General features: G+C 35.0%; 2 protein-coding genes across 4 annotated transcripts in view; both read right to left on the reverse strand.

Annotated features, from left to right (window-relative positions):
* The window catches only part of LOC145964595 (odorant receptor 43a-like), a 120692-nt gene extending 99099 nt beyond the window's left edge, over positions 1-21593 (reverse strand). The window contains exon 1 of the mRNA XM_083087551.1: positions 18759-21593. Coding sequence (XP_082943677.1) covers positions 18759-18779 — 21 coding nt within the window. The 5' untranslated portion in view covers positions 18780-21593. The remainder of the gene's footprint in view (positions 1-18758) is intronic.
* Positions 1-21884, reverse strand: part of Borcs6 (BLOC-1 related complex subunit 6) — a 108779-nt gene that overhangs the window by 77885 nt on the left and 9010 nt on the right. The window lies entirely within an intron of this gene.

Genomic DNA, 21884 nt, shown 5'->3' on the forward strand with positions numbered 1-21884 from the left:
GGAGAGGCCAGTGTGCGACGAAAGAATTCATATCACGTGAGCGCAGGATGTAATAATCTGCGGAAGAAAATCATATTGCCGCAATAATGAAAATTTCGTCAATTATTTTGATATTTTATTTAGACGTTAAAAATCTTAATAATAATCTTGATAAAATATTGCATCTTTGCTAATCTTGAATGCTGAATTTAACATACTTTATACGTCCGTTGCAGATTTTCTAGGTACGATATCGGTCGAGTGACACAGAAAGATTTGGAAAAAAAATGGCTCGCGCCAACCCGATACGAACAATGCAGAGGAAAACTATGGAATTTACTCGGCGAGTTTTTTTTATCTCTTTCATTGTTTGATCCCATGGGAAGTGGCGGGCGGTATAGATGACAATGCGACGACAATGGCGGTGTAATAAGAGAGGTGTAGTAAGAGAGACCCACAGAGGGAAACACAACCGTTCGACGCACAAGCTGCTGCTGCTGCTTCGTGCAACCTGATGCGATTTTTTTTCTTAGCGATGCACTTTTAGAAAGATGTGGGAGTAATAAGAGTGACGTAACAGTTTCTCTCGGTTCGTCAAATACCGAGTCTCATTGTTTGACCGATTTAGTAAGACTGGCTTATATCGATTCGACAAACTAGAAGAAAGACTTTGAATCATTTCTGTCGACATCTTTGTTGTTTACACTATACATATATGCGTTATTTAATCAAATTTGTTTAAAGGGTCACTTATTAATTTTCAATATCAACTAATCATTTAATAAATTTAATAAATAATTATTTAATTATTTAATAAATAATTCATACGCGAAATATTTTATATTTCTTAATCTTGAGAAATTATCATTTGAAATAATCCGTCTCAAAGTATCCAAATTTTCCCTAAGCATCTAGAGATTATGCTTAAAATACACAACAAATATTTGCATTAATTTCATAATATGTAAATTAATATATCAATGTAAATTAATATACATTACTAAAATATCCTCCAGGTATAAACGAGAGAAAGCGAGGTAATTCAGATCAGTGAAGCTCATGCTGGACATATGTATAATATAATCCCTCTTGACATTTTGGTCAGTAAGCGCCAGGTAACTCGCCTAACTGGGAACATCGTACGAAAGTATGTTTAATTAGCTTTCTGCATATCCCTCTCTCTCTTCCGTTTCGCGTACGGTTGCATCCGGTCTTCGCTGATCCGGCGATGACGTTGCCATTGCGGTGTGGCGTGTGGCTGCTGGGAACGAGGCAACGGGTCTCCCCGCAGCAGTTACGTTAATTAGTAATTATCCCGTACGTGCACACGGCGACGTCCCAACGTCTAACTAGTAGGCAGGTAGTCTAATACCATCGCGTTTGAGACGCTCGTCAAGCTCTGTCCTGCGCCTCGTCGCGCTCCTTTATCTCCGTCGACGCTTCGAGGTCTAATCAGGAAGCGTGGGCGGTGTCCGCGATGATGACGAGGATGATGCGCTATTCGAAATTAATCGCGCAAAATTGCTATACCTTGTATTTCATGAGAACGACGCGATAATGATTCTTGCGTAATCGGTTCTAGATTCTAAATTATTGTTAAATTGTATTTAATCGCTATTATTATTATTCCTAAATTTACATCGCTTCATATTAAAATAAATTTATATAATAAATGACATCTCTATATTTATAATAAATTATTTATATTCATAGTCCATATTTATAATAAATAATTTATAATATATAATATTTATAATAATATAATAAATGATAATCTCATCAAGATCGATCAATCTTTAAATATCCGGCTAGATCCGTATAACATGTCCTTCCGTTTGTTTTTTTTTTTTTTAACTCGGAGCGAATCTGTAACTTGGGATCAATATGCTAATATTTGAATTAATCATTGTATCTCGTAGCCCGCTTCGCACGATCGATGGCGCATCCATCCAACTAGGTATCCTAGTTTAAAGCTCGATTATTAATTTCAGGCAGACATGGTTCTGAAAGTTCATTTAACGTAGTAATTGATTAAGCTCGCGCTCGAATACATAATATATCGGAAGCTCGCAAGTTAAGTGCACATGCGTGGCACATGAAGATTGCACTCTACAAAATTGCAGCGCCGAGTATTCACCGGAAAAGATCTATCCTAACGAAATTCGAGCTCTCGAAGAACGTCGCGCGATAACATAATGGGCGCTTCGAAGAAGGGTCGAAAACGTACGCGCACGCGATCTTGGAACGAGAAGGACGACGAAAACGATTGTCGTTACATGTATTACCCGCCTCGCCTGCGTCTTGAATCCTCTTCCGAGAGTAACGGGAGGAGGATTCAACCGTCGTAGCTCGGGTTGAATTTTTCGCTCCGATGGAAGCGCACTTAGCCGTAGGCGGTTTAGACACGAGGGAGGAAACGTGGGGTCAAAAGCCAGGGACGGATATAGAATATTTTCGAGAGACTATTGTGAAATCGAACATTAAATTACACACTGAATCAAAAATAGAAATGACGCGAAAATGAATTTATTCGCCGGGATAAAAAAATTATGTCGGCGATAATAAATAACATTGACTTTTCAATTTAAATTTTTCACACTTTATAGTCTGTTATAAGAGGTGATATTTCTTTCGAAAACAAATTTCATCAAAAATTGATTAAATATATATATATAATCAAAGACGATTAAGAATTAACCAAATGGTAAAGAAACGATACTATGCTTCTACACGTCCGTCCCTGGTCGAAATGAAGCAGAAGAAAGTAAAAAGGGAGCACAAGGAAGGAAGGAGATGGAAAGAGAAGATTCGTGAAAATGCTGGAAATCTTTAATCGCTGTGGCGACAATTTGTGAAACGCTCGACGAATGGCGACTTCTTTTTAATTCGAAACCGGACGAAATAAAATTTTTAGTTTGCTCTCTAACATTTATTACTCCAATAATTGAGACAATCTTAAAAATTATAGACGCATAATCGGTTATAAGTATCAAGGGTATAAATTTTTAATTTCTTCGCCCAAAGATAGGAAAAAGATCGTAACTCATAAATTTTTATTCGTACATCTTTAATAGTCCTGCTCTTAAAATAAGAAATAAGTTCCTAGACATGTATGCGACACTTGCATCCTTGCTCACATCGAGTTTTCAAATAGATGCGGCGAGAAAACCAGTTAGAGATAGCGGCTGATTTACATCTTACCTCACTGGAATCTCACTGGAATACGATTACACTTTCAACGTCGAACTTTCGTCAGTTTCGCTTCCGGGTAGATTGTAAAATAAAGTTATGCATACGATGGATCGCGATAGAGCACGACGTTAAGTTTCAACGTTCGCGATCGTAAAAGAAACGGACGTTCGGTGATTTCGGTTACTCGTCGAAATCGCGTGAGCGTTCACGCGTGAGCTTCGCACGATTTAACGATTCCCAGCGAAATTGCGCGGAATTTACGCCAAGTAACATGCAAATTTCTGCCGACTTTGTCCGTGAGAAGACGTTAGATTTCTGCATATTTAATGCCCCTATCAAAAATACAAAAAATAGATTGCGGCTACCCTAAACGTAAATTAACTATAATCAATAATTTCTCACATCTAATGTAAAAATTGCAAAATAGAAATTTATAGTTAATTCTTTTACCCTCTTTAATTTCAGACTTTTAATCACTTAAAAAAATACAAATTGCGCACATCATATTAAATCTTTCATGAGAAAAATTTTTTTTAAATAAAGGAAAAATATATTCGTGGAAAAATATATTCATAAAAAAATATTTTCATGGAAAAATATTAAAAATCCATCAGTAATACTATCTTAATCAGTACTTGACAAATCTTAAAAAGTGAAAAAAATAATATAGATCACTAAGCAATCATTAGTCGATACAAACGAGCGAATAGGCAGCTCAGAAGAGGGAAAAGTGAGAAGTAAGATCCCTAAGATCCCTCTTTTATTGGCACAAATGGCAATTAGCTCGAGAGCCCCAAGAGCGTCTGGCGAAAAAATAATTAAAACACATCATTTCATCATCTCCTTTAGACCTAACGAACCTTCAGGGTCTCCTTGCGACCCTGTCTGTTACGGCACATCCCCATGTAACATCCCCATTACAAGACAAGCAGCAAATTAATTGCACATCTAGCAGCGCGCTTGTTGCGCATCGACGTGTGCATTCGACTGTGTATGTGAATATATACTAAAAGTAATGGAATCATGGATAGCACGTGTGTGAGAAATGCTATAAACACGAGAGGTTTGGCTGATTGCTAATCAATGTTAACATGCCTTCGTGATCCTAAAATATCCTCCAAATATTAGATAGAAATGCAAAAAAAAACGCACATTCTAATTGGATATCAATCAACAGATTTCTTTCGCGCGACGAAAATACGAGATTGATCGAAGAGATCGGATAATAAGCAGAATTAATGAATCGACATTTCAAAATCGTACGAGGCTAATTACTCTCTCAAAGTATATAATATTTCCAATACAACAACGAGTTGAAAACTAATCGAATAATAATTGAAAAGATAAACCTTGCATATTATTGAGCGTAGAGGATATATTCGCAAATTTCCCGGAACGAGAGACATCCGGGTTAAGAGAACTCGAATTTCGAGTGTACAATCCGCGGCGTTCGATTATGTTCGTTTGCTCTAGCACGTTTAACGTTAAATGCACGGAATTTGTGCCTGCTCCTCAACGGTAGGGTAAATTCCGGCGATAACAATGGTTTGCACCATCGGCATGCTCGACCTCGCGAGGCGAAATTACATATTCGCGTGCGAGACCATCGCCGATATTTGTCCGCATCAAACGATGCAACGCGCGGCAAGATGATGGCACGAGAGCGGCAATCATCGTTAACATTGCCGCGCGCGATAATTAGAGCAACAATAAACGCCAGCTGCACACGATTGTCGATGACCGTACATTGTACGGCACTTCGCTGCCCCCCGTAAATCTAATACGCATCCTAATTTATATCTAGACACTGGCGCTGTGCAAGCATGATTGTATAATGTGTGCGTGTCGACTGCGTTTGTTGTGCAAATTTTCTTTCATGTGCTCGAAATATAAAGTATTAATAGTATAAAAGTAATAAAATGTTATATAGACAAATATTTTTTAAATGCAATCAATATCTAATATTTAAAAATTTAATGTAAAGGCACATAAATAGAGAGAAAAAGAAAAATATAAATATTGATATAAAATATTATATTATATTTTTTTTCTTATCATAAAATATTATATTTGAAAGAAGAAAATTAACTAATCACAATTTATACATATATTATATTTAAATTATGTATCTCTCTCTAATTATTTCAATTTTCGAAAAAACGTAATAAATATAATTTTTTTATTTCTCGTTTTATCTCAAAATAAAATATTACACAGAGAAATATTTTCAAATGCAACCATATTTAATATTTAAAAATATATAATATTTAATATGTAATATATATAATATTTAAAAATAAAAAAAAAATACTTTACATGAATATAAATATGTAGAATATACATGTAAAATGCCATATTATATTTTTTCGTTAATGATATTTCATAATTTTATTTGAAAAAAAAAATTAATTCTAATCAATTTATATATTATATTTAGATTATGTCTCTTTAATTAATCTCAATTTTCGTAAAACCGTAATAAAAAATACAATTAAAAAATTGAATGAATCTTTTGCGTGCGCTCTTCTGATTTTATATTTGTCACGTCGCTAGAGCCTCTTTATTTCTCGTTTTAATATTCCGAAAATAACGAAATAATATCGGGGATACGGCACGCGCATCCGCAAAGGTACACAAACGGCGATAAATTGTCAGCGATAATTCTAATAGTATAGCCGTTTACGTCGATCGCGGGAACGACGGTGGTCCTTCGTCTGCGATGGGATTAATGCCGCACGACGGGGATTTATCGGTGCTTAGTCATTCGTGAAACTTGAGTGTAACTTGGGAAATTCGCCAGCGCGAATTTATGGTCAGGCATGGACGGATATCTGAGAGATAGGTAAACCGGCGCCGGCGTGTCTGCCAGCGAGCGAACGGTCCTAAACTCCCGCACGATAATTGCTCGGTTATGATAATCCCGGCGGCCGCCGCCGCCGCGTCTCGACGCGGCGGCACGTGATATGCATTTAAATTGCGTCTCGATATTAAAGCGAACGCGTGGATCCCATCGTCTAATGAATTTCGCGTACGCAGCACGCGCCCTAAATTTGCGGACGTACTGGTGTGCGTGTACTCTCGAATGGAACGTATATAGATACCGTAATCTCTCATCGCGTCGACCCTCTAAGTCGACAGTAAACAGATGCTAATTTATTAAAATTCGAGTGAGAAAAAAACTCCATTCTCAATTTAGTACAAGTATATCATTTTGTTACGATGATCCTGCGACGCGGAAATAATTTTGTTCAATTTAATGTAACTGGATAAAAAAATCTGAATTTTGTATAGACGTTATATAACGGAAATTTAATTTAAGAGAGTTTCAAGTCGATCAAGATTTATGAATATTTTCAATTTGCAACAAATTTAATTGTATATTAATTTGATTATTTTATCGCGAAAAAACTGCAAATTTATTTTGATATATTTTCCCTTCTATTTCTATATGACTCATCTGCTAATGTGCTGTAAAACACAAGTGGAGCATTAGAGCATGTATGAATTTTCTCATGCTTAAACGCGGCTCTTTTGACCATTTTGAGAGCATTCAGTGGGTTACGTACAAAAGAATAGTAGCTATGACACGTCCCGACTCTTGTATTCCGGCCATGTGGCGTCGTAATAAAGTTACATTCTTTCTATTTGTGAGACTACTTCGAGACCACCCAGAAGACACCGGCGGAATAACAAGCCAGAGTTGGGAGACACTGTGGGCTTTAATACGTGTATCCGCGCGAGCGCGGAAACGACCGAATTGTGCGTCTCTAATTTGACTTGTTGCAATAATCCGTGAACGGTAGAGAAACTCGGGAAATAATGTTAATGATTTTCAAGCCCACCTCACCCCCGAAAGAGGATTCTCTTTATCGAATGAGATATTAAATCTCATTAACGATGAGATTCCTGCCCGACGCGCAGCACCGTCTGCTTGCTAAAATTAAATCCATGTAAATTTCAATTTTCCACGCGAGATCAAATTGAAGCGCGAGCAAAAGAGCAGCTCCAAAGTTTTTAATCGAGCTGCGAAAATCTCCAAAGTATTTAATAAAAGCGCGCGGGCAAAAATTATCGTATTTATATCATTTATTATTATCAAATTATTACATTTACATTAATTAATTAAATTTTAACAGTAAATTTATGCCAAATGTAAATAATATTTTTCTCTACGTATATTTCGCACAATGCAGCATTTATTCTGGCATTGCATGCACTCTCATGCGCGCTAGAGATTAAAGAGGAAATTAATTTTCTAGATTTACATACATATTTAAGAATGTAAGTGTTGCGCCGAGCGTGCTGCTTGGTTGCGTTACGTTCAAAGACGCATCTGGCAGAAATTAAACGCAGCTCTCGAGGACCTCGCAAATCTCGCGCTTACTTCTGCGATAACAAAGTCGGACGAGATTTTCCGCGCGCGCTGCTGCGCTTATTACATCCCTTTGTTCTTATACAATGATGTCACGTGCGACTTCTTACTGGAGGAGAGAGCAACATCATCTCTGGCTAATGCACTCCTCGTCACTCCACCTCCTTTTTCTTTCCCTGTTTTCTAAGAATCGGCGAAAATGCATCCATAAAACGCATTTGTATGCACAAGCAGCGGTGAATGTTATAGCTTCTCACGAGCAACGGCGGAAAGGGGACGAGGTGCGAATGGGGCTAATAATTTGTAGCGACGTGGCAAAACAGAATCGTAACCTTTCGTTACCGGTTTCGTTCTTCCCTCGTGATCATGATTTTTCGGGTTATTACGCTCGCAGCGCGAACCAAGAGACGAAAAGCGTGGACGCTTTGTGTAAACAACTTTTTCCGATTAAAATTAAAATTTGCAATTAAACACTCGTGTTGCAATTTCCGACAAAATCGAGATGCGCCACGAAATTAAAACCGCACTTGATGGAATGCAGCTATGTTTCAGAAATTATTTATTATCTGCTACAGAGATGGGGTTATTCGTAATAAAAAAAATAATTGTCTCCTTTTTTTAAAAATAATACGTAAATACTTAACCATCGTTTATCAATTTTATGTGATATAAAAAATATGATAAAGAATCTCGTGATTTTTTAAATTAAAAAAATTTTGTTTACATTTTTTTTTAATTTATTAAATTCCTGAAAATTGTTCACTGTTAAACAATTAAGATTCGACCTAAAAATTTTTTCATATTTGTGAAAAAAAGTTTATATAATTTATATAAAATATATATTATTACCATATTTTAATTGAATTATTTCAAGAATAATTATCAATAATTTCTAATTAGCATTACTACAAATATTATTTCACGCAAACAGTATTGTTAACACAATTTTTTAAAAATGCCATCAATGATGCTAATAAACCAATATAAAAGTTTCTGCGAAACAGACAGATTGCTTATTAAGCGCAAGGAAACGGATAAACAAAATGCCACGTACAAAGCATATTTTCTTGAAAAAGCGTCCCATTCGTTGCCAAGACTCAATCGTTAACAGCCGCGGCAACGGTATCCTTCATGGCCGACTGTGTTTTTGTATTCGTTTCAATGGTACGCCAGATTCTCCGAGAAAAAAAAAATAGATGTTTGTTCACATTCTCGGTCCTGTACCGCTTCATCTCCGACACAAATGCGAGAAATTGTTCATACTCGGGAAACGCGGCGCAATTCGCTGCTGCTCTATTATGGACGAACGCGATACAGTAATTTTTAAATGCAAAATTTCCAAAGATAAATAGAGAATACGCGGCATCCTTTGGCTTTGGCTATTTTAGTACAAATTACTTTATCACAAGACAAAGTCTTCACTATTAAATAATTAAGAATCGACTTAAAGACTTTTACTGTATATGTAAAAAAAATTCAAAATTATATAAAGTGTATTATTACTATATTTTTGCTAATTGAATCTCCAAAATAATTTCAAAAATAATTCTCAATAATTTCTAATTATCATTATTATAAATATTATTTCATGCAAAAACAAGCTTAATTCAGATGATAATGAAATACTATTTCATGGATCCATGAATAAAATTATATATCTATTTATTTATTTATATTTATATATTTAAAAATCCCAATTTATATAAAATTAGTATTACTATATTTTTTTATAATTGAATGACTTCAAAAATAATTATCAATGATTTCTATATATGATTATTATCACTACAAATATTATTTCACGCAAACAGGCTTGATTCAGATAATATTATTATCTCATGGATTCATAAACGATTAATAAGATTGTATATCTATTTATAAAATTATTTATATATTTATTTTTTTTCCTTCTGCTTTAAGCAATTTTACTACCAATCATTCTAAACTCGCACTAAGGATCAAATAGCTGGTCAATAGAATTTCCTATGATACATGTGCTTAAGATTCGAGTACTCTAAAGATGAGCCCTGACAAGCTTTGAACTATGCAAAACACCATGTCGTTAAAAAGTTTTCGAGACGTCGCTGAAGCAAATGTCGGCCTCTTCCGAACATTCCCGGGCAGTTTCGGATGACGGAACAAGACCGACATGACACGATGGCGAAAAGAACGACGTGTCATAAAATCATCATCGCGATGACCATTATGGAAATTACGATGGTAATTGTCGGAATCGCGGCGAAGAAACGCGAAATGTGGCATATATATTCTCAAAGGCACGTCGAGGACCACGCGGTGACGATTTGCGTGTGGTAATTTTCATTTCATTATATCTTAGTCCCCCTGCTCCCATCAACTCCTCCCCAATGTGCCCTTCTCGCCTTGTTATGCACCACTTCGGGAACAACGTGCGCGGATTTTTAACGGCCACTTTATATACGCGGGTCGAAAGATTGCTTCCCCTCCTCTCGTTACAGACGTTATCCCGTTGTGACACACGGTATTTTTTCTCCGGGCTACGAAACACCGTGCACAAGTTCGTTCCGTTCATTAGGAGTTCGAGTAAAATCTCATTAATTTAATAGAGCCCGGTGCGAGTGACGATTAAACATGCGTTTATGTTAATCCAACATCTCAAAGTTTCATATTTACGTAATGAATAATATAATATTGTTTCTCCAACGCACTATCTTTTCAAGAATTAGATATAATAACATAAAGTTTGTCAAGCTTTTAATTTTAAATTAAATCTAAGTAATTATGCAAACATTTCGTAAAAAGAAAGTATCTGCAAGTGCGCAAATAGCATTAGATATAAACAAAGTTTTTCTTTTATCATTTAATTAATTCACATATATATTATTATTGTGAAAAATATCATTTTCTTCGCGCGCGAAAATAATTTTAAATTTATTATAATAAATAATTTTAAACGATAATATTTGCATAATAAATATTAAAATATCTAATATAATCTAAAAATACGATATTAAAATATCTAATAATCTGTGCTAATTAGATATAGCTATCGAAGATTGACATTGATTAGACATATCTAATCACGTCAACAATAGTTTATTACGATAAACGCAATGTGCCATCAGCCATCATGTCGTAGATGGAACTCGATTAATCTCAAGCACGCCATTCTCACGTTTACATCGGCAAATGAAAGGAAAGGAGAACGCACTCGACTGTATGCCACAATAAGGTTGTACATGAGGGTAAGCATTTATTGCCAGGCACTTATTTTGAACGGTTTATCGCCAACGGTGGTGCTCCACAGGGCACTTTGCTCTTGACCCATTATAAACGTCGGGGAATTTTATTTATGTCGTTCGTTTCTATCCCTTCCCCCCCCTTCCTCTTCGTTCGACATGAACATCTGCGAATCTTTCGAAACTTTCGTAAAATCAAGAGTTCAGATAAAATTAATTGATAAATTGTAGAATGAAAAACTGACAAGCATTATATAAATGGGAATTAAATGACTAAGCAATATATTTCTTTTAATTCCCAACAATTAATAACTTCCGAAATATCTTATGCAAAAATTTAACGTTTTAATCATGTATATTAAATTATTAAATGTGTGTGTAAATGTAAAACTTTAAATTAAATTAAATTTAAATTATTACAAAAATATTATAAAAAAATTTTATATATAAATTAAATTTAAATTATTACAAAAATAATATTCTAAAAAAAATTTTCGAAATTTACGTACTTTTCAAGGCTTTTTGACATATACATACATTTGCAATGTAACTAATAATGTCTCAAAAATGGTTCAACAATAATCTATTTGGGAATTAAATAAGAATTGATTGTTTTTAATTTTCTTAGGTATAAATCTGAAATTCATTGAAAAGTTTTGCGCGATCGCGACGCGTACAGATTAAAAAGTCTCTGTGTTTGCGCAAAACTTTAGCGCACAAAGCTTCAAAGGGGACCAGCCACGAAGCCGCATGATAAATGCGCTCGTGATCGAGTCGGAGATAAATGAGGTAGGCGCGTGTGCACATGACGCGTGGGTGTCTGCGTACAGACTCGCTCCACTACGCATTTATACGCATACACTCTTTCTCTCTTTCTCTCCCTTCATTCCAGATTTATACATCTCTCTCTATATTCGTTTATAGATTACGTTTAGATATATATATATATATATACTTCGGTCATGTATTTTTTGCTCCAACTTTAACCGGAAATGGCTTCATTTTCTGCGATGTAAATAACTATATTGCATTTGAGAAAATTGATTACTTTATATAGTTAATAATTTTTTTATAGTTAATAATTGGACCTTTATACCGCGAGTTTTTAATCGTATCGTGTTTTTCCCGCAGATATGTTCTTGTAAATTGCAATAATCAATATCTTATATTGCTTATCATCAATATCTTAACTCAGTTATTTTGATCGAGATTTTTATTCAAGTATAAAAAACAGTGTTCGATATATTTTCAAAAAATCAATATTTTATATAATGTAAATTTCGGTAAATTTTATGAATTTCGGATATATTATAATTAACATTAAATTATTATTACTGTTATCATTTTCGCTTAAACATAATTAAAATTAAATGTATGGAAAATTTAGATACTTAAATGTAAATCTAAATATTTCATATTCTCGTATCGCAATATTTAAAATATGCATTTTTTTAAATTAGGGGTATTTCGTACATTTGAAATAATTATGCAAAATTAATTATAAATTTCGAATAATTGCACAAAATTAATAGATTTAAACGCGGATATAAATTCTAAGAAAATCCAAGAGAATATTTTATTTAAAGATAAATATTTTAAGCACTAGAGGTCCGGGGAAAATAATCAAGATGAAAATAAACACGCGGAAAGATATTCTCATAAAAAGAGGTCCCCCTATATCTCGCTTCGTGACGAATGGCTTGATATGCATTAAACTACCAGCAGCTCCGTGAAAACCCGTTTATCATTGTTTATCGTACACCTGGTTTCTCGGAATGATAAGCGTGGGTTGAATCATAATGATGCCAACGTACTTACCGAGGCAAATGCACTCGGCTAGTGGATACCACGACTGCGTTGTAACGTATTTGCAATTGTGCCACACGATATTACGCATGTACGCTTTGAAATTACAGTATTGCGACTGCAAATCTTGGAGACAGGAAGAAAACGACGAAACTCTATCAGACGGCCGTAACTTTCTTCCTTAAGTCGAACGGAAATTGCGAATTTCCACTTGCCACTTCGCGTTGACCCTCAGCATCAATTATGTATCTCACTGCAGAATCCTTGCACGTAATCGTACACATCTCTTTCATGTGCAAAGTTACAAACTTTAACCTTTCAAACTGAATATTTTACTATTTACTTTGTTAAGAAAAAAATATAATACCGAAAAAAGTAATATAATAATTGACAATCGATAAAATATATAAGTTTGATTATTTTGATTATTCGATTTTGACATTTCGTCTCGAAAAAATTGTAAGCAAAAATTTATATTTTTTGGTTGCATTAAAAAAGTCAACTTGTTTAAATATCTTGTCCATAAATGCCTCATTCATTAAGCAAAATTTGTTTGTTCATAAAATATATCTAATTAATAAATCTTACTTGAAAAATGAAACTCACAAGACGCATATTTCTTATTACGTAGTATTAAAATTAACTTTAATAAAAATATAAATCGACTCGCATATATCATTCTAATTTTATCGATCAGTAATATGTCATAAAAATATCACGTCGCGACGCTATTAAGAAGTTTTGCACACTTTTCCCTCCTCCCCTGATGCTCGTGCCCTCAGGCACAAGCACCGTTCGCATAAACCACGGGGAGAAGTTTGCAAGGAGGATTCGCGAACTCTCACCGAAGAGGTATCGTCGCCAACGCTGACGACACGACCAACTTCCGCGGTTATATCCGGGAGTGGCACCTTTGAAAATGAAGTATGCATTGGTATCGCAAAGCGATTCGCCGCGACGGATGCGCCGAAAATATCTATAAAATCGAAAGCCGCTGAAGAAAATACGTGATACTTAATCGAGTTACGTGCGATCTCGAAACAGTAGCTTATAAAACATGCCACCGGATGCATCGGATGATCAATCAATGTCATTTAGAATTAGATAGTAATTGCAATTAAACTTTCATCCTTTATCCATATTATATTGGATCATTATATTCTTATTATATTTGCGCATGAGATGATCACTTTACACATACCAATTAAAAAAAAAAACATACTATTTTCATACATAATTTACAAAAAATCAAAATATATGTATATAATGATGGTTTAAGAAATTCAATAATATTTTAATCTCTCTCACGTTTTTCAGAATGAAAAGTCACTTTCATAATTTTACTTTGACCAAATTTAAAAAATTGAAAACAAAAGAATTAAAACTCCAAAATATGTGTTTACAGCATGTGCTATTTTTTGTAACCTTTTATATATATTTTTAAATATATCTATTGAATATACGATTAATATATATTAATATCTCGCAAAAACTGAAATACGCTTGTTGATACACACATTAAAAAATATTTATAAACGTTATAAAATTAACATTCTCAAAATCTAACATTTTATGCTCAACAAACAAAATTATGTTGAAAGTTTGGAGTAAAAATATTAAACATACACAGCGTTACTAATTAATGAATTCTAAATTTATATTTCAAACTGCATTTTAATTATAATCTCGATGTATTAAAATATAATCCCGACTATTATTTTATTCCTCAGAAATAAAATATTTCATTTTTTGTCAAATAACTAAATATAAAGTGATACATTTCGAGTCAAAATGTCTATATGTTCTATACGTCCTCTCTTCGATATTTTTAAACAGATTCAACACAATTTTTCACTGTTTCAAGCTCGCACGCCAGAAATATTTTATTCGCAGATTGCACGAGGCAAAAATTATGAAATGTCACTGAAACTGACCGGACCAGCTTTATCTCCATGAAATACGCATCAGTGGCGGCGCGAGAACGGAAGGGCGAAACGCGCCATGCAAAAATGCAGATGTTCACCATGGCGAAATTCCAACGGGACACGCGGCGATAACTGGAACGTTGCCTCATTCGGTCGGTAGTAATTACATAGATGTGTCCGAGAGAATGAAAGAGAAAAAGGTAAATAGGATAGCGGATAAGAGACAAAGCGTAAACGATCTGACCTTTTAACTTGGCGGAGAACATTTAATTCTGTGACGCGATATACGATAAAATCATATTTACCTCTTCTCTCGTCTCATAGTTCATATAACAAATTGAAAACATCTGCTTTCGATGCGCATGGATCGCTTGTTTTGAGAACAATAAAAATAAAAAAAGGCTGAGAACCTGGTGCAAAAAAATATTGGAACGCGAATAAAAAAATCAAAATCTTTTTAAAAAATTCTTTAATTATTAAAGAATTTATATAAAAGATTTATTATTTATTAATTACGAAAGAATTTTTTGTAAAGATTTTGCTTTTTTATTCGCGTTCCGTTTTCTGCACTAGCTTCTCATTAGCCTGTTTTTTCGTTGTGTGATATATGTTTGTTTTAGAGCTTTAATCCTTCCGAGCAATGTACTCCGCGTCCATTCACCGCAACTGAATCTTAGCTTTTTATACGAAGGAAATAAATACTTAAACGCAAAGATCCGCATCTCGAGTCCGAAAAGAAGCGGAATAAAAGAAACGAGAATTTCTACAACTTGCTAAAGATCGTAGTGAATTAAGATGAACGACATGAAATGATAGGAAATTAATTTTTAATACGTTAAATAGTGTTAACATGTAATTATATAAAAAAATATTATATCAAAAAATATAATATTACAATTAATTAATAATTATTCATTATTACTTATGAAACAGAATCGATTGTATCTATAGAAAATTACACGTTTACAATCTGCATAAAGAATCAACTAAATATTTAATATAAAAATATTATTTATTTTTAAAGTTTCATTTATATATATTTACTATCTCGTATCATATATATCAAACATCTTAATTATTTGATCAATTAATTTAACCACTTAATTTTTATATTTTTATAATATATCTTTATAATATATCCTTTTTAAAGTGTTTCGCAAATTTATTAATTTGTACTCGCGCAACATTTAACGTTACGAATATATTAATTATACTTAATTATCGCGCCTCGTAGAAATTTAATCGAGTTCGCATAACGCAAGATTACTTTCGAAATATTTATGCGAGAGACCTCGTAGAAAAATACGCGACAATTTCAACCGCGAGTCGCGTGCTTTCCAGTGAATTCCTGCAATTTTCATCGAATGCATCAATCACAGTAATTTCGTCCGATATTTCTCCGCCGTAAACGCGTGTAACTGCACCTGCGCGCCGCAAAATATATAACGTGGAGAGATAGTTTTCGAGCGGACCGTGTCAATTTTCAACACGCCAAAGGTAAATAAGTATCCGGGCTTTTCTCGGCGAATTTCGCGGATATATTGGATCTGACATAACACGTGACGCTCGCGCGCGCGCAATATTTGCGCAATACGTTGTACAAATATTCATTTTATATATCGGCGCGTTTTCAGAGCTTATTCAACGCGCCAATAGCAGCGAGTCGCTTAATGGTGCGGTATTTGCGTCTGGACCACGAGTCTATAAACGTCATGTGTATTATTACTCGCGATGTAAATGCATCGTAATGTGTCGACCATCGAAACGGTGCGAGGGGTTACGCTCTCGAAACGTAAACGTTGCGCGGACGCGCATTTATAACGTGTTAAAATGTAATCTCGCCGAATAGACATTGTCATCCAACGACCGTTATTCAAATCGCGACACGACGGAGGACACGGAAATGGATGTGATCAGGGCTTAATCGATTTCGTTCTTGTCTACGGTTGCGCCCGGCCTTTAACACATACGCGGGATACATCGGGAAACGGCATTATTAACTCACTATGTAGCTTAATGCGATTTCAATGTAACGCTTTGTACATTCCTATCTCAATTTATATCGATTCCCGCGTAAATCGCATTTCTATCGCGAGCCATTTTTTAAAATAAAATTGTACCGAGAGCTAACATTCCTCTCTATACAATTAATTAACGCAATTTTTTTAATACGATACCGTGTACATTTCTCTCTTATTCGCATTAATTTACGAAATGTACCACGATTGCGCGCGATTTGTATTTTTATATAAAAATCAATTTTAAAATTATTCATAGATGGTTAAAAGTCAAAAAATGAGAATATATATTAATATTATGCAAGATGAGAATATATTAATATTATGCAAAATATGGATAAATTTAATATTTATAATTATTTATTACTAATTGAATAGATTTACTAATCGATCTTCAAATTACTTACAAAGTCATTAAAAATGAAAGAATAAAATGAGAATGTATTAATATTCCTTGTGCAAAATTGTGATAAATAAAAACTAATTGTTTATTACTAATTGAATAAATTTACTAATCATAAATTAATTTTTAAATTATTTATAAAGTTGTTAAAAATGAAAGAATAAGATGTAGAAAAAAATGTATTAATATTCATTCCTGCAGTTTATGCAAAACTATGATAAATAAAAACACTAATAATTTATTACTAATTAAATAGATTTACTAATCATAAATTAATTTTCAAATTATTTATAAAGTCGTTAAAAATGAAAAAATAAGATACAGAAAAAAATGTATTAATATTCATTTCTGCAATTTATGCAAAACTATGATAAATAAAAACACTAATGATTTATTACTAATTGAATAGATTTACTAATCATAAATCAATTTTCAAATTGTTTATAAAATCGTTAAAAATGAAAGAATAAGATTAAAATGTACTAACATTCCTCGTGTAAAATTTCGATAAATAAAATCATTAAAAAGTACACGCAAATTCATAAAGGAATGCTCGGAGCGAATAAAGTTTACTGATTATTTTTGATAGTAATCGAGTCGAAGCTCGATATCGCGTTGCCAGGCACGATACAAACGAGTTAACGAGTGGATTGCTCGTTTTTGTTCGCGTAACATGTTCGTAACTTCCTACACACTGCACAGGCCGAGTGCACGACTCGTCTCAAGAACCATGATATGGATGCGGATAAGGCACGTTTGGCGCGATGAATACTCGAGAATACAACGTGCTGTTTTTTACCCTCCACGAAAAAGCCCACTCTTGTTGCGCGTCTGCTCGTTGAAAGATCACAAGCGACGATTCGAGTTTCTCGCAAATTTCACAAACTCGGGGAAACTTTTTATCTCGACACATTATGTGTACTAGAGATAGTACAAAATAATAGACAATAATAGACAATAATTATTAAATATGTTATTAATAATAATATATTTAATTATATTATTATTAATAATATATTTAATAATTAATATAATATATTAATAGCGTATGAATAATGTATTAATTAATGGTATATTAAATAACATGAGTCGTATGGGATATATGAATAATGTAAACAGTACATTAAATAACATCGTACAATATGACCTCTCGAATAAGACGAGCAATGACGATTAATGGAAACATTCCAGTGGGACAAACAATTTCTTTATATGCCGCGATATCTCGAGATTAGTTTATTATACTGCAGTAGAATATTCTCCGAATATGAGACTTCTTGCACAGGTACGCATGTGTGCGTAGACGTGGAAAATTTGGCGCGCTTCCGAGAAATCGTGTCACGGACCAAACTTCAGGACAACAACGATATCCGAAATTTTCCACGAGGAATATTAGTATATTTTCACCTTATTCTTTCATTTTTAACGACTTTATTAACAATTTGAAAATTGATTTATGATTAGTAAATCTATTCAATTAGTAATATCCTCCTAAATCTATTCAATTAATAATAATCTATTACTAAATCTATTCAATTAGTAATATCCTCCGAGTAGGACAAGTGAACTTTTGATGTGCGTACGTGTATGCGCGCGCTTCCGAGAATTCGCGCCACGAATCGAAAAGTTAGAGCTTTCGAGAACTGAAGCCGAATAGCAGGATAACGAGGCGATAATATTTTCCGAGTAGAGACAAGTGACACGCGCATGTGCGTGCGTGCTTCGAGAGAGCAAAAAAGGCGCGAGAAAAGGAAGAAAAATACAAGGCGATCGACAATATCCCTTTTTCATGCACTATGAAATTGGCGCGGTTCTCGGAATACGCTTTCGGGAGAAATCTCCTACCTTCAATATTACGAAGTCCATGTCCGGCGACTCCGTCCTGTTCGATGACGATGATCCTGACGATCCCGCGTATCCGTGTATACGTGGCAGGGCTGTAATGCGCAGTAATGTAATGCGATGTAATGACAGAGGCGGCGCCGAAGAAAACAGTCACAATCAACAACGATGTACAATAACGATCGAACGCGCGACACTCGTCACTGCCGATTCTCGTTTCTTCGCCGGATCGAGAGCAATGCACTCGCGCGGAACGCGATGCCGGATCATCACCCCCGCGGATCCGTCATCATCGTCGTTCGTTTCGTCGCGATCGTTTCTCACACGAATTTCCAAGGCCGAGAATCGCGTCTCTTTATCGCACGCGAGTCTCGTATCGCGTATAGAGATAAAAATGCACGAACGGGCGACGTAGCACGACGATTCGAAACCGGCGAAAAACTTCCGACCACTGCGCGCGGCGACTCAGAGTAGACTGAAGTGAACGCCGGTCTAGTGGAGTAGGGAGTGGAGGAGCGCGCCGGGAGGGGGCGCGCGCGTGCGACGAAGACGGACGCGCGAGATTTGAAAGGGAGAGATAGAGAGAGGGAAGTAGAGCGTGAGAGAGTAACCGTTCAAGTGCGGCGAAAGAGAGAGAGAGGATTATTTCGAAATCGGAACAGGCGTAGATTCGAGCGAGAGAGGACAAAATATAGCGCGCTATATCTTGCATTGATGCAAGTAGAAAATGGACAGGAGTTTATTATAGGGAAAAAAGAAGCGTATCATATCTCGCAATTTCCGCACTTTTAAGAAATTTCGAGCTTTACGTGTAGCGTTTAATTCGTGACGATTAGAAAAAAATAACGATCTATCCGTATTAATTGCTTAAATAAAAAAAGAGAATTAGTATTCTCTTTCCGTAAAATATGACACTTTCATTCGCAGAGGTATAAACGATGTTTTTTTTTCTTTTTGTATATATATGAATGTCGATAAAAACGCGTTTGAATTGAATAAAAATCGTAATCCAGTTTCACGTTCGCGATAGAATCGATGGACTCAAAAAAAAGAAAAAAAAAGAGCATACAATGGCTCGCGAATTAAACGCGAGAATACTCGTTTGAAGTGCAATGACGATCAACGATATGGCGATAAAAGAGCGGAAGCCTCGGAAGAATCGACACTCCCGCGCGTCGAAGCATTGTCGGATTCTCATTAGAGAACCCACCCTAGAGTAGTATATATAAACCGGGGATGGTAAAAAATTCCATTAGATTTTACCGGGCGCAGGAGGCTGCGGGGATCTCGCGTTACGGAATGAGAAAAACCGCAACATGTGGTTTCCTATCTGACGGCGCTTCCGCAATTTCAGCGAGGAAAAGCCGCGGGAAATGTGCCACGTCGCGCCGCGGGAAAACAGCGGGGGAGAGCGAGGGGAGAGCGGGGCTGGGGGGGGCAAGGGGTTGAAAAAGGCGCGGTGGAAACGAGCCGACGACCGTGGTGGTTGCGAGGCGGCAAAGTCGGCGCGCGTTTGAAAGAAGGACCGAAGGACCCCCAGGGAGGAGACGAGAGAGACGAGGAGGATGCGAAGGACACGAGAGAGCAGAAAGGTAGAGAAGGAAGGGAAGAAGGAGGAAAATGCCGAGGCTCTCTCTTTTGCCGCGTTACAATGCACCCTGCACCCGGCGTGACCACTGTTTCCCCGTCCCCTTCTCTCCCTCGCTCGTCTTTTTCTCTCTCTAGTTCTCTCTCGGGTGCGGCGCGGATGTTCCTCGACGTACACACGTACCGCGAGTGTCCGAGCTGCACTATGACAGATAGGATATGCTGCTATTGTCGCGAATAAAGTTTTTTATCGCGCTCGTTATACGTTTGAGCGTTTGTAATAAATACTAATAAGGAACGTCTAATAAAGATAATTACCCGAATGAAAAAGGTTCTCTCCTCGAGTCCTCTCACACGTTCAATACCCTCGTTATTTTTTAAATCGATACGCAACGATAATAATTCTCCGCTAATCTATTTAATTCGTAGATGCAGTTACGTACTTTTATGCACGTTCATCGAGAATACTTGGGATGAAAAAATTGTAATCGCGCGATGTTAACAAGAAAAGTTGTACGAAAAGTGACTGAAAAGTTACAAAGTTCGAGTCACGGGTTGCAATCCCTTAACTAACCGGCCAACCCTTCCACTTCTCGTTCACTTCTCAGAGAGCCCGCTCAGAATTATCAAACTTAATTTGCGAATAACGATTTAATTGCTTCTCGAAGGTTCCTTAAAGTTTATCTACCGCGCTTCGTCTACGTCCACGTCTCAAGATTTACAGCACTACGAAGAAATGCGTATATTAAAAATATTAAAAAGGCTTTCTCATGCGAAATTAGGCATATTTAGAGTGTATTATCTAAATCTTTTATACTATGATAATTGTTCAACGAATCTGAGAAAGCTGTTGAATTTTTAATTAATAATGTAACATTAAATCGCTTTTATCCAATTCATTTTATTTCACTATTCTTAGTCTTTTTTTTTAATAACATCTATTTCTTTTTCATCAGACAAACTCATTTAATCAATAGAAACTTAAATAAAATTTATTTTCATTATTATTTTACTGCAAAAGATACACTTTTATCTTCCATCATTCTATATACTTTATTATTAATTAACGTTAAATTAAATTCTTTAATACTATATCCTATCAATCAAATTATATTTTGGATTATTAGAAACACATTTATTGATTTACTTATTAATTTAAAAGAACGCGCAAATATTGCGAAGCGGGGACACAAATTATTTTAATTGTTTTAATTACGTATATAACTGTTATTTTACCTGAATATCGGAAAACTAAAATAACATTTCTTTCTATGCGTTCTCGTAATATCGCAGATTAAACCGCATTGAACATATGTTTATTTAAGTAAATAAATGAGAAAAAACACTGAATTTTACGTCACTTAATATTGTAAAAATTAAATAACTCTTTATTTCGATAAATAGTTATTTAATTAAGTGATAAATCTTTTTTGGAAAAATTTCATAAGAAAGCATCTTATTAGAAGCTGTCGGATATTTAGATCTCTAAATATCTTTAAAAATGACTTGCTTTTTGATTCTTCGCCCAAATTTCGCAGAGAA

This window comes from Camponotus vicinus, unplaced genomic scaffold (assembly GCF_025532165.1).
Source record: "Camponotus vicinus isolate PSW18456_S1 unplaced genomic scaffold, iyCamVici1.0 SCAF_13, whole genome shotgun sequence".
Taxonomy (NCBI): Eukaryota; Metazoa; Arthropoda; class Insecta; order Hymenoptera; family Formicidae; genus Camponotus; species Camponotus vicinus.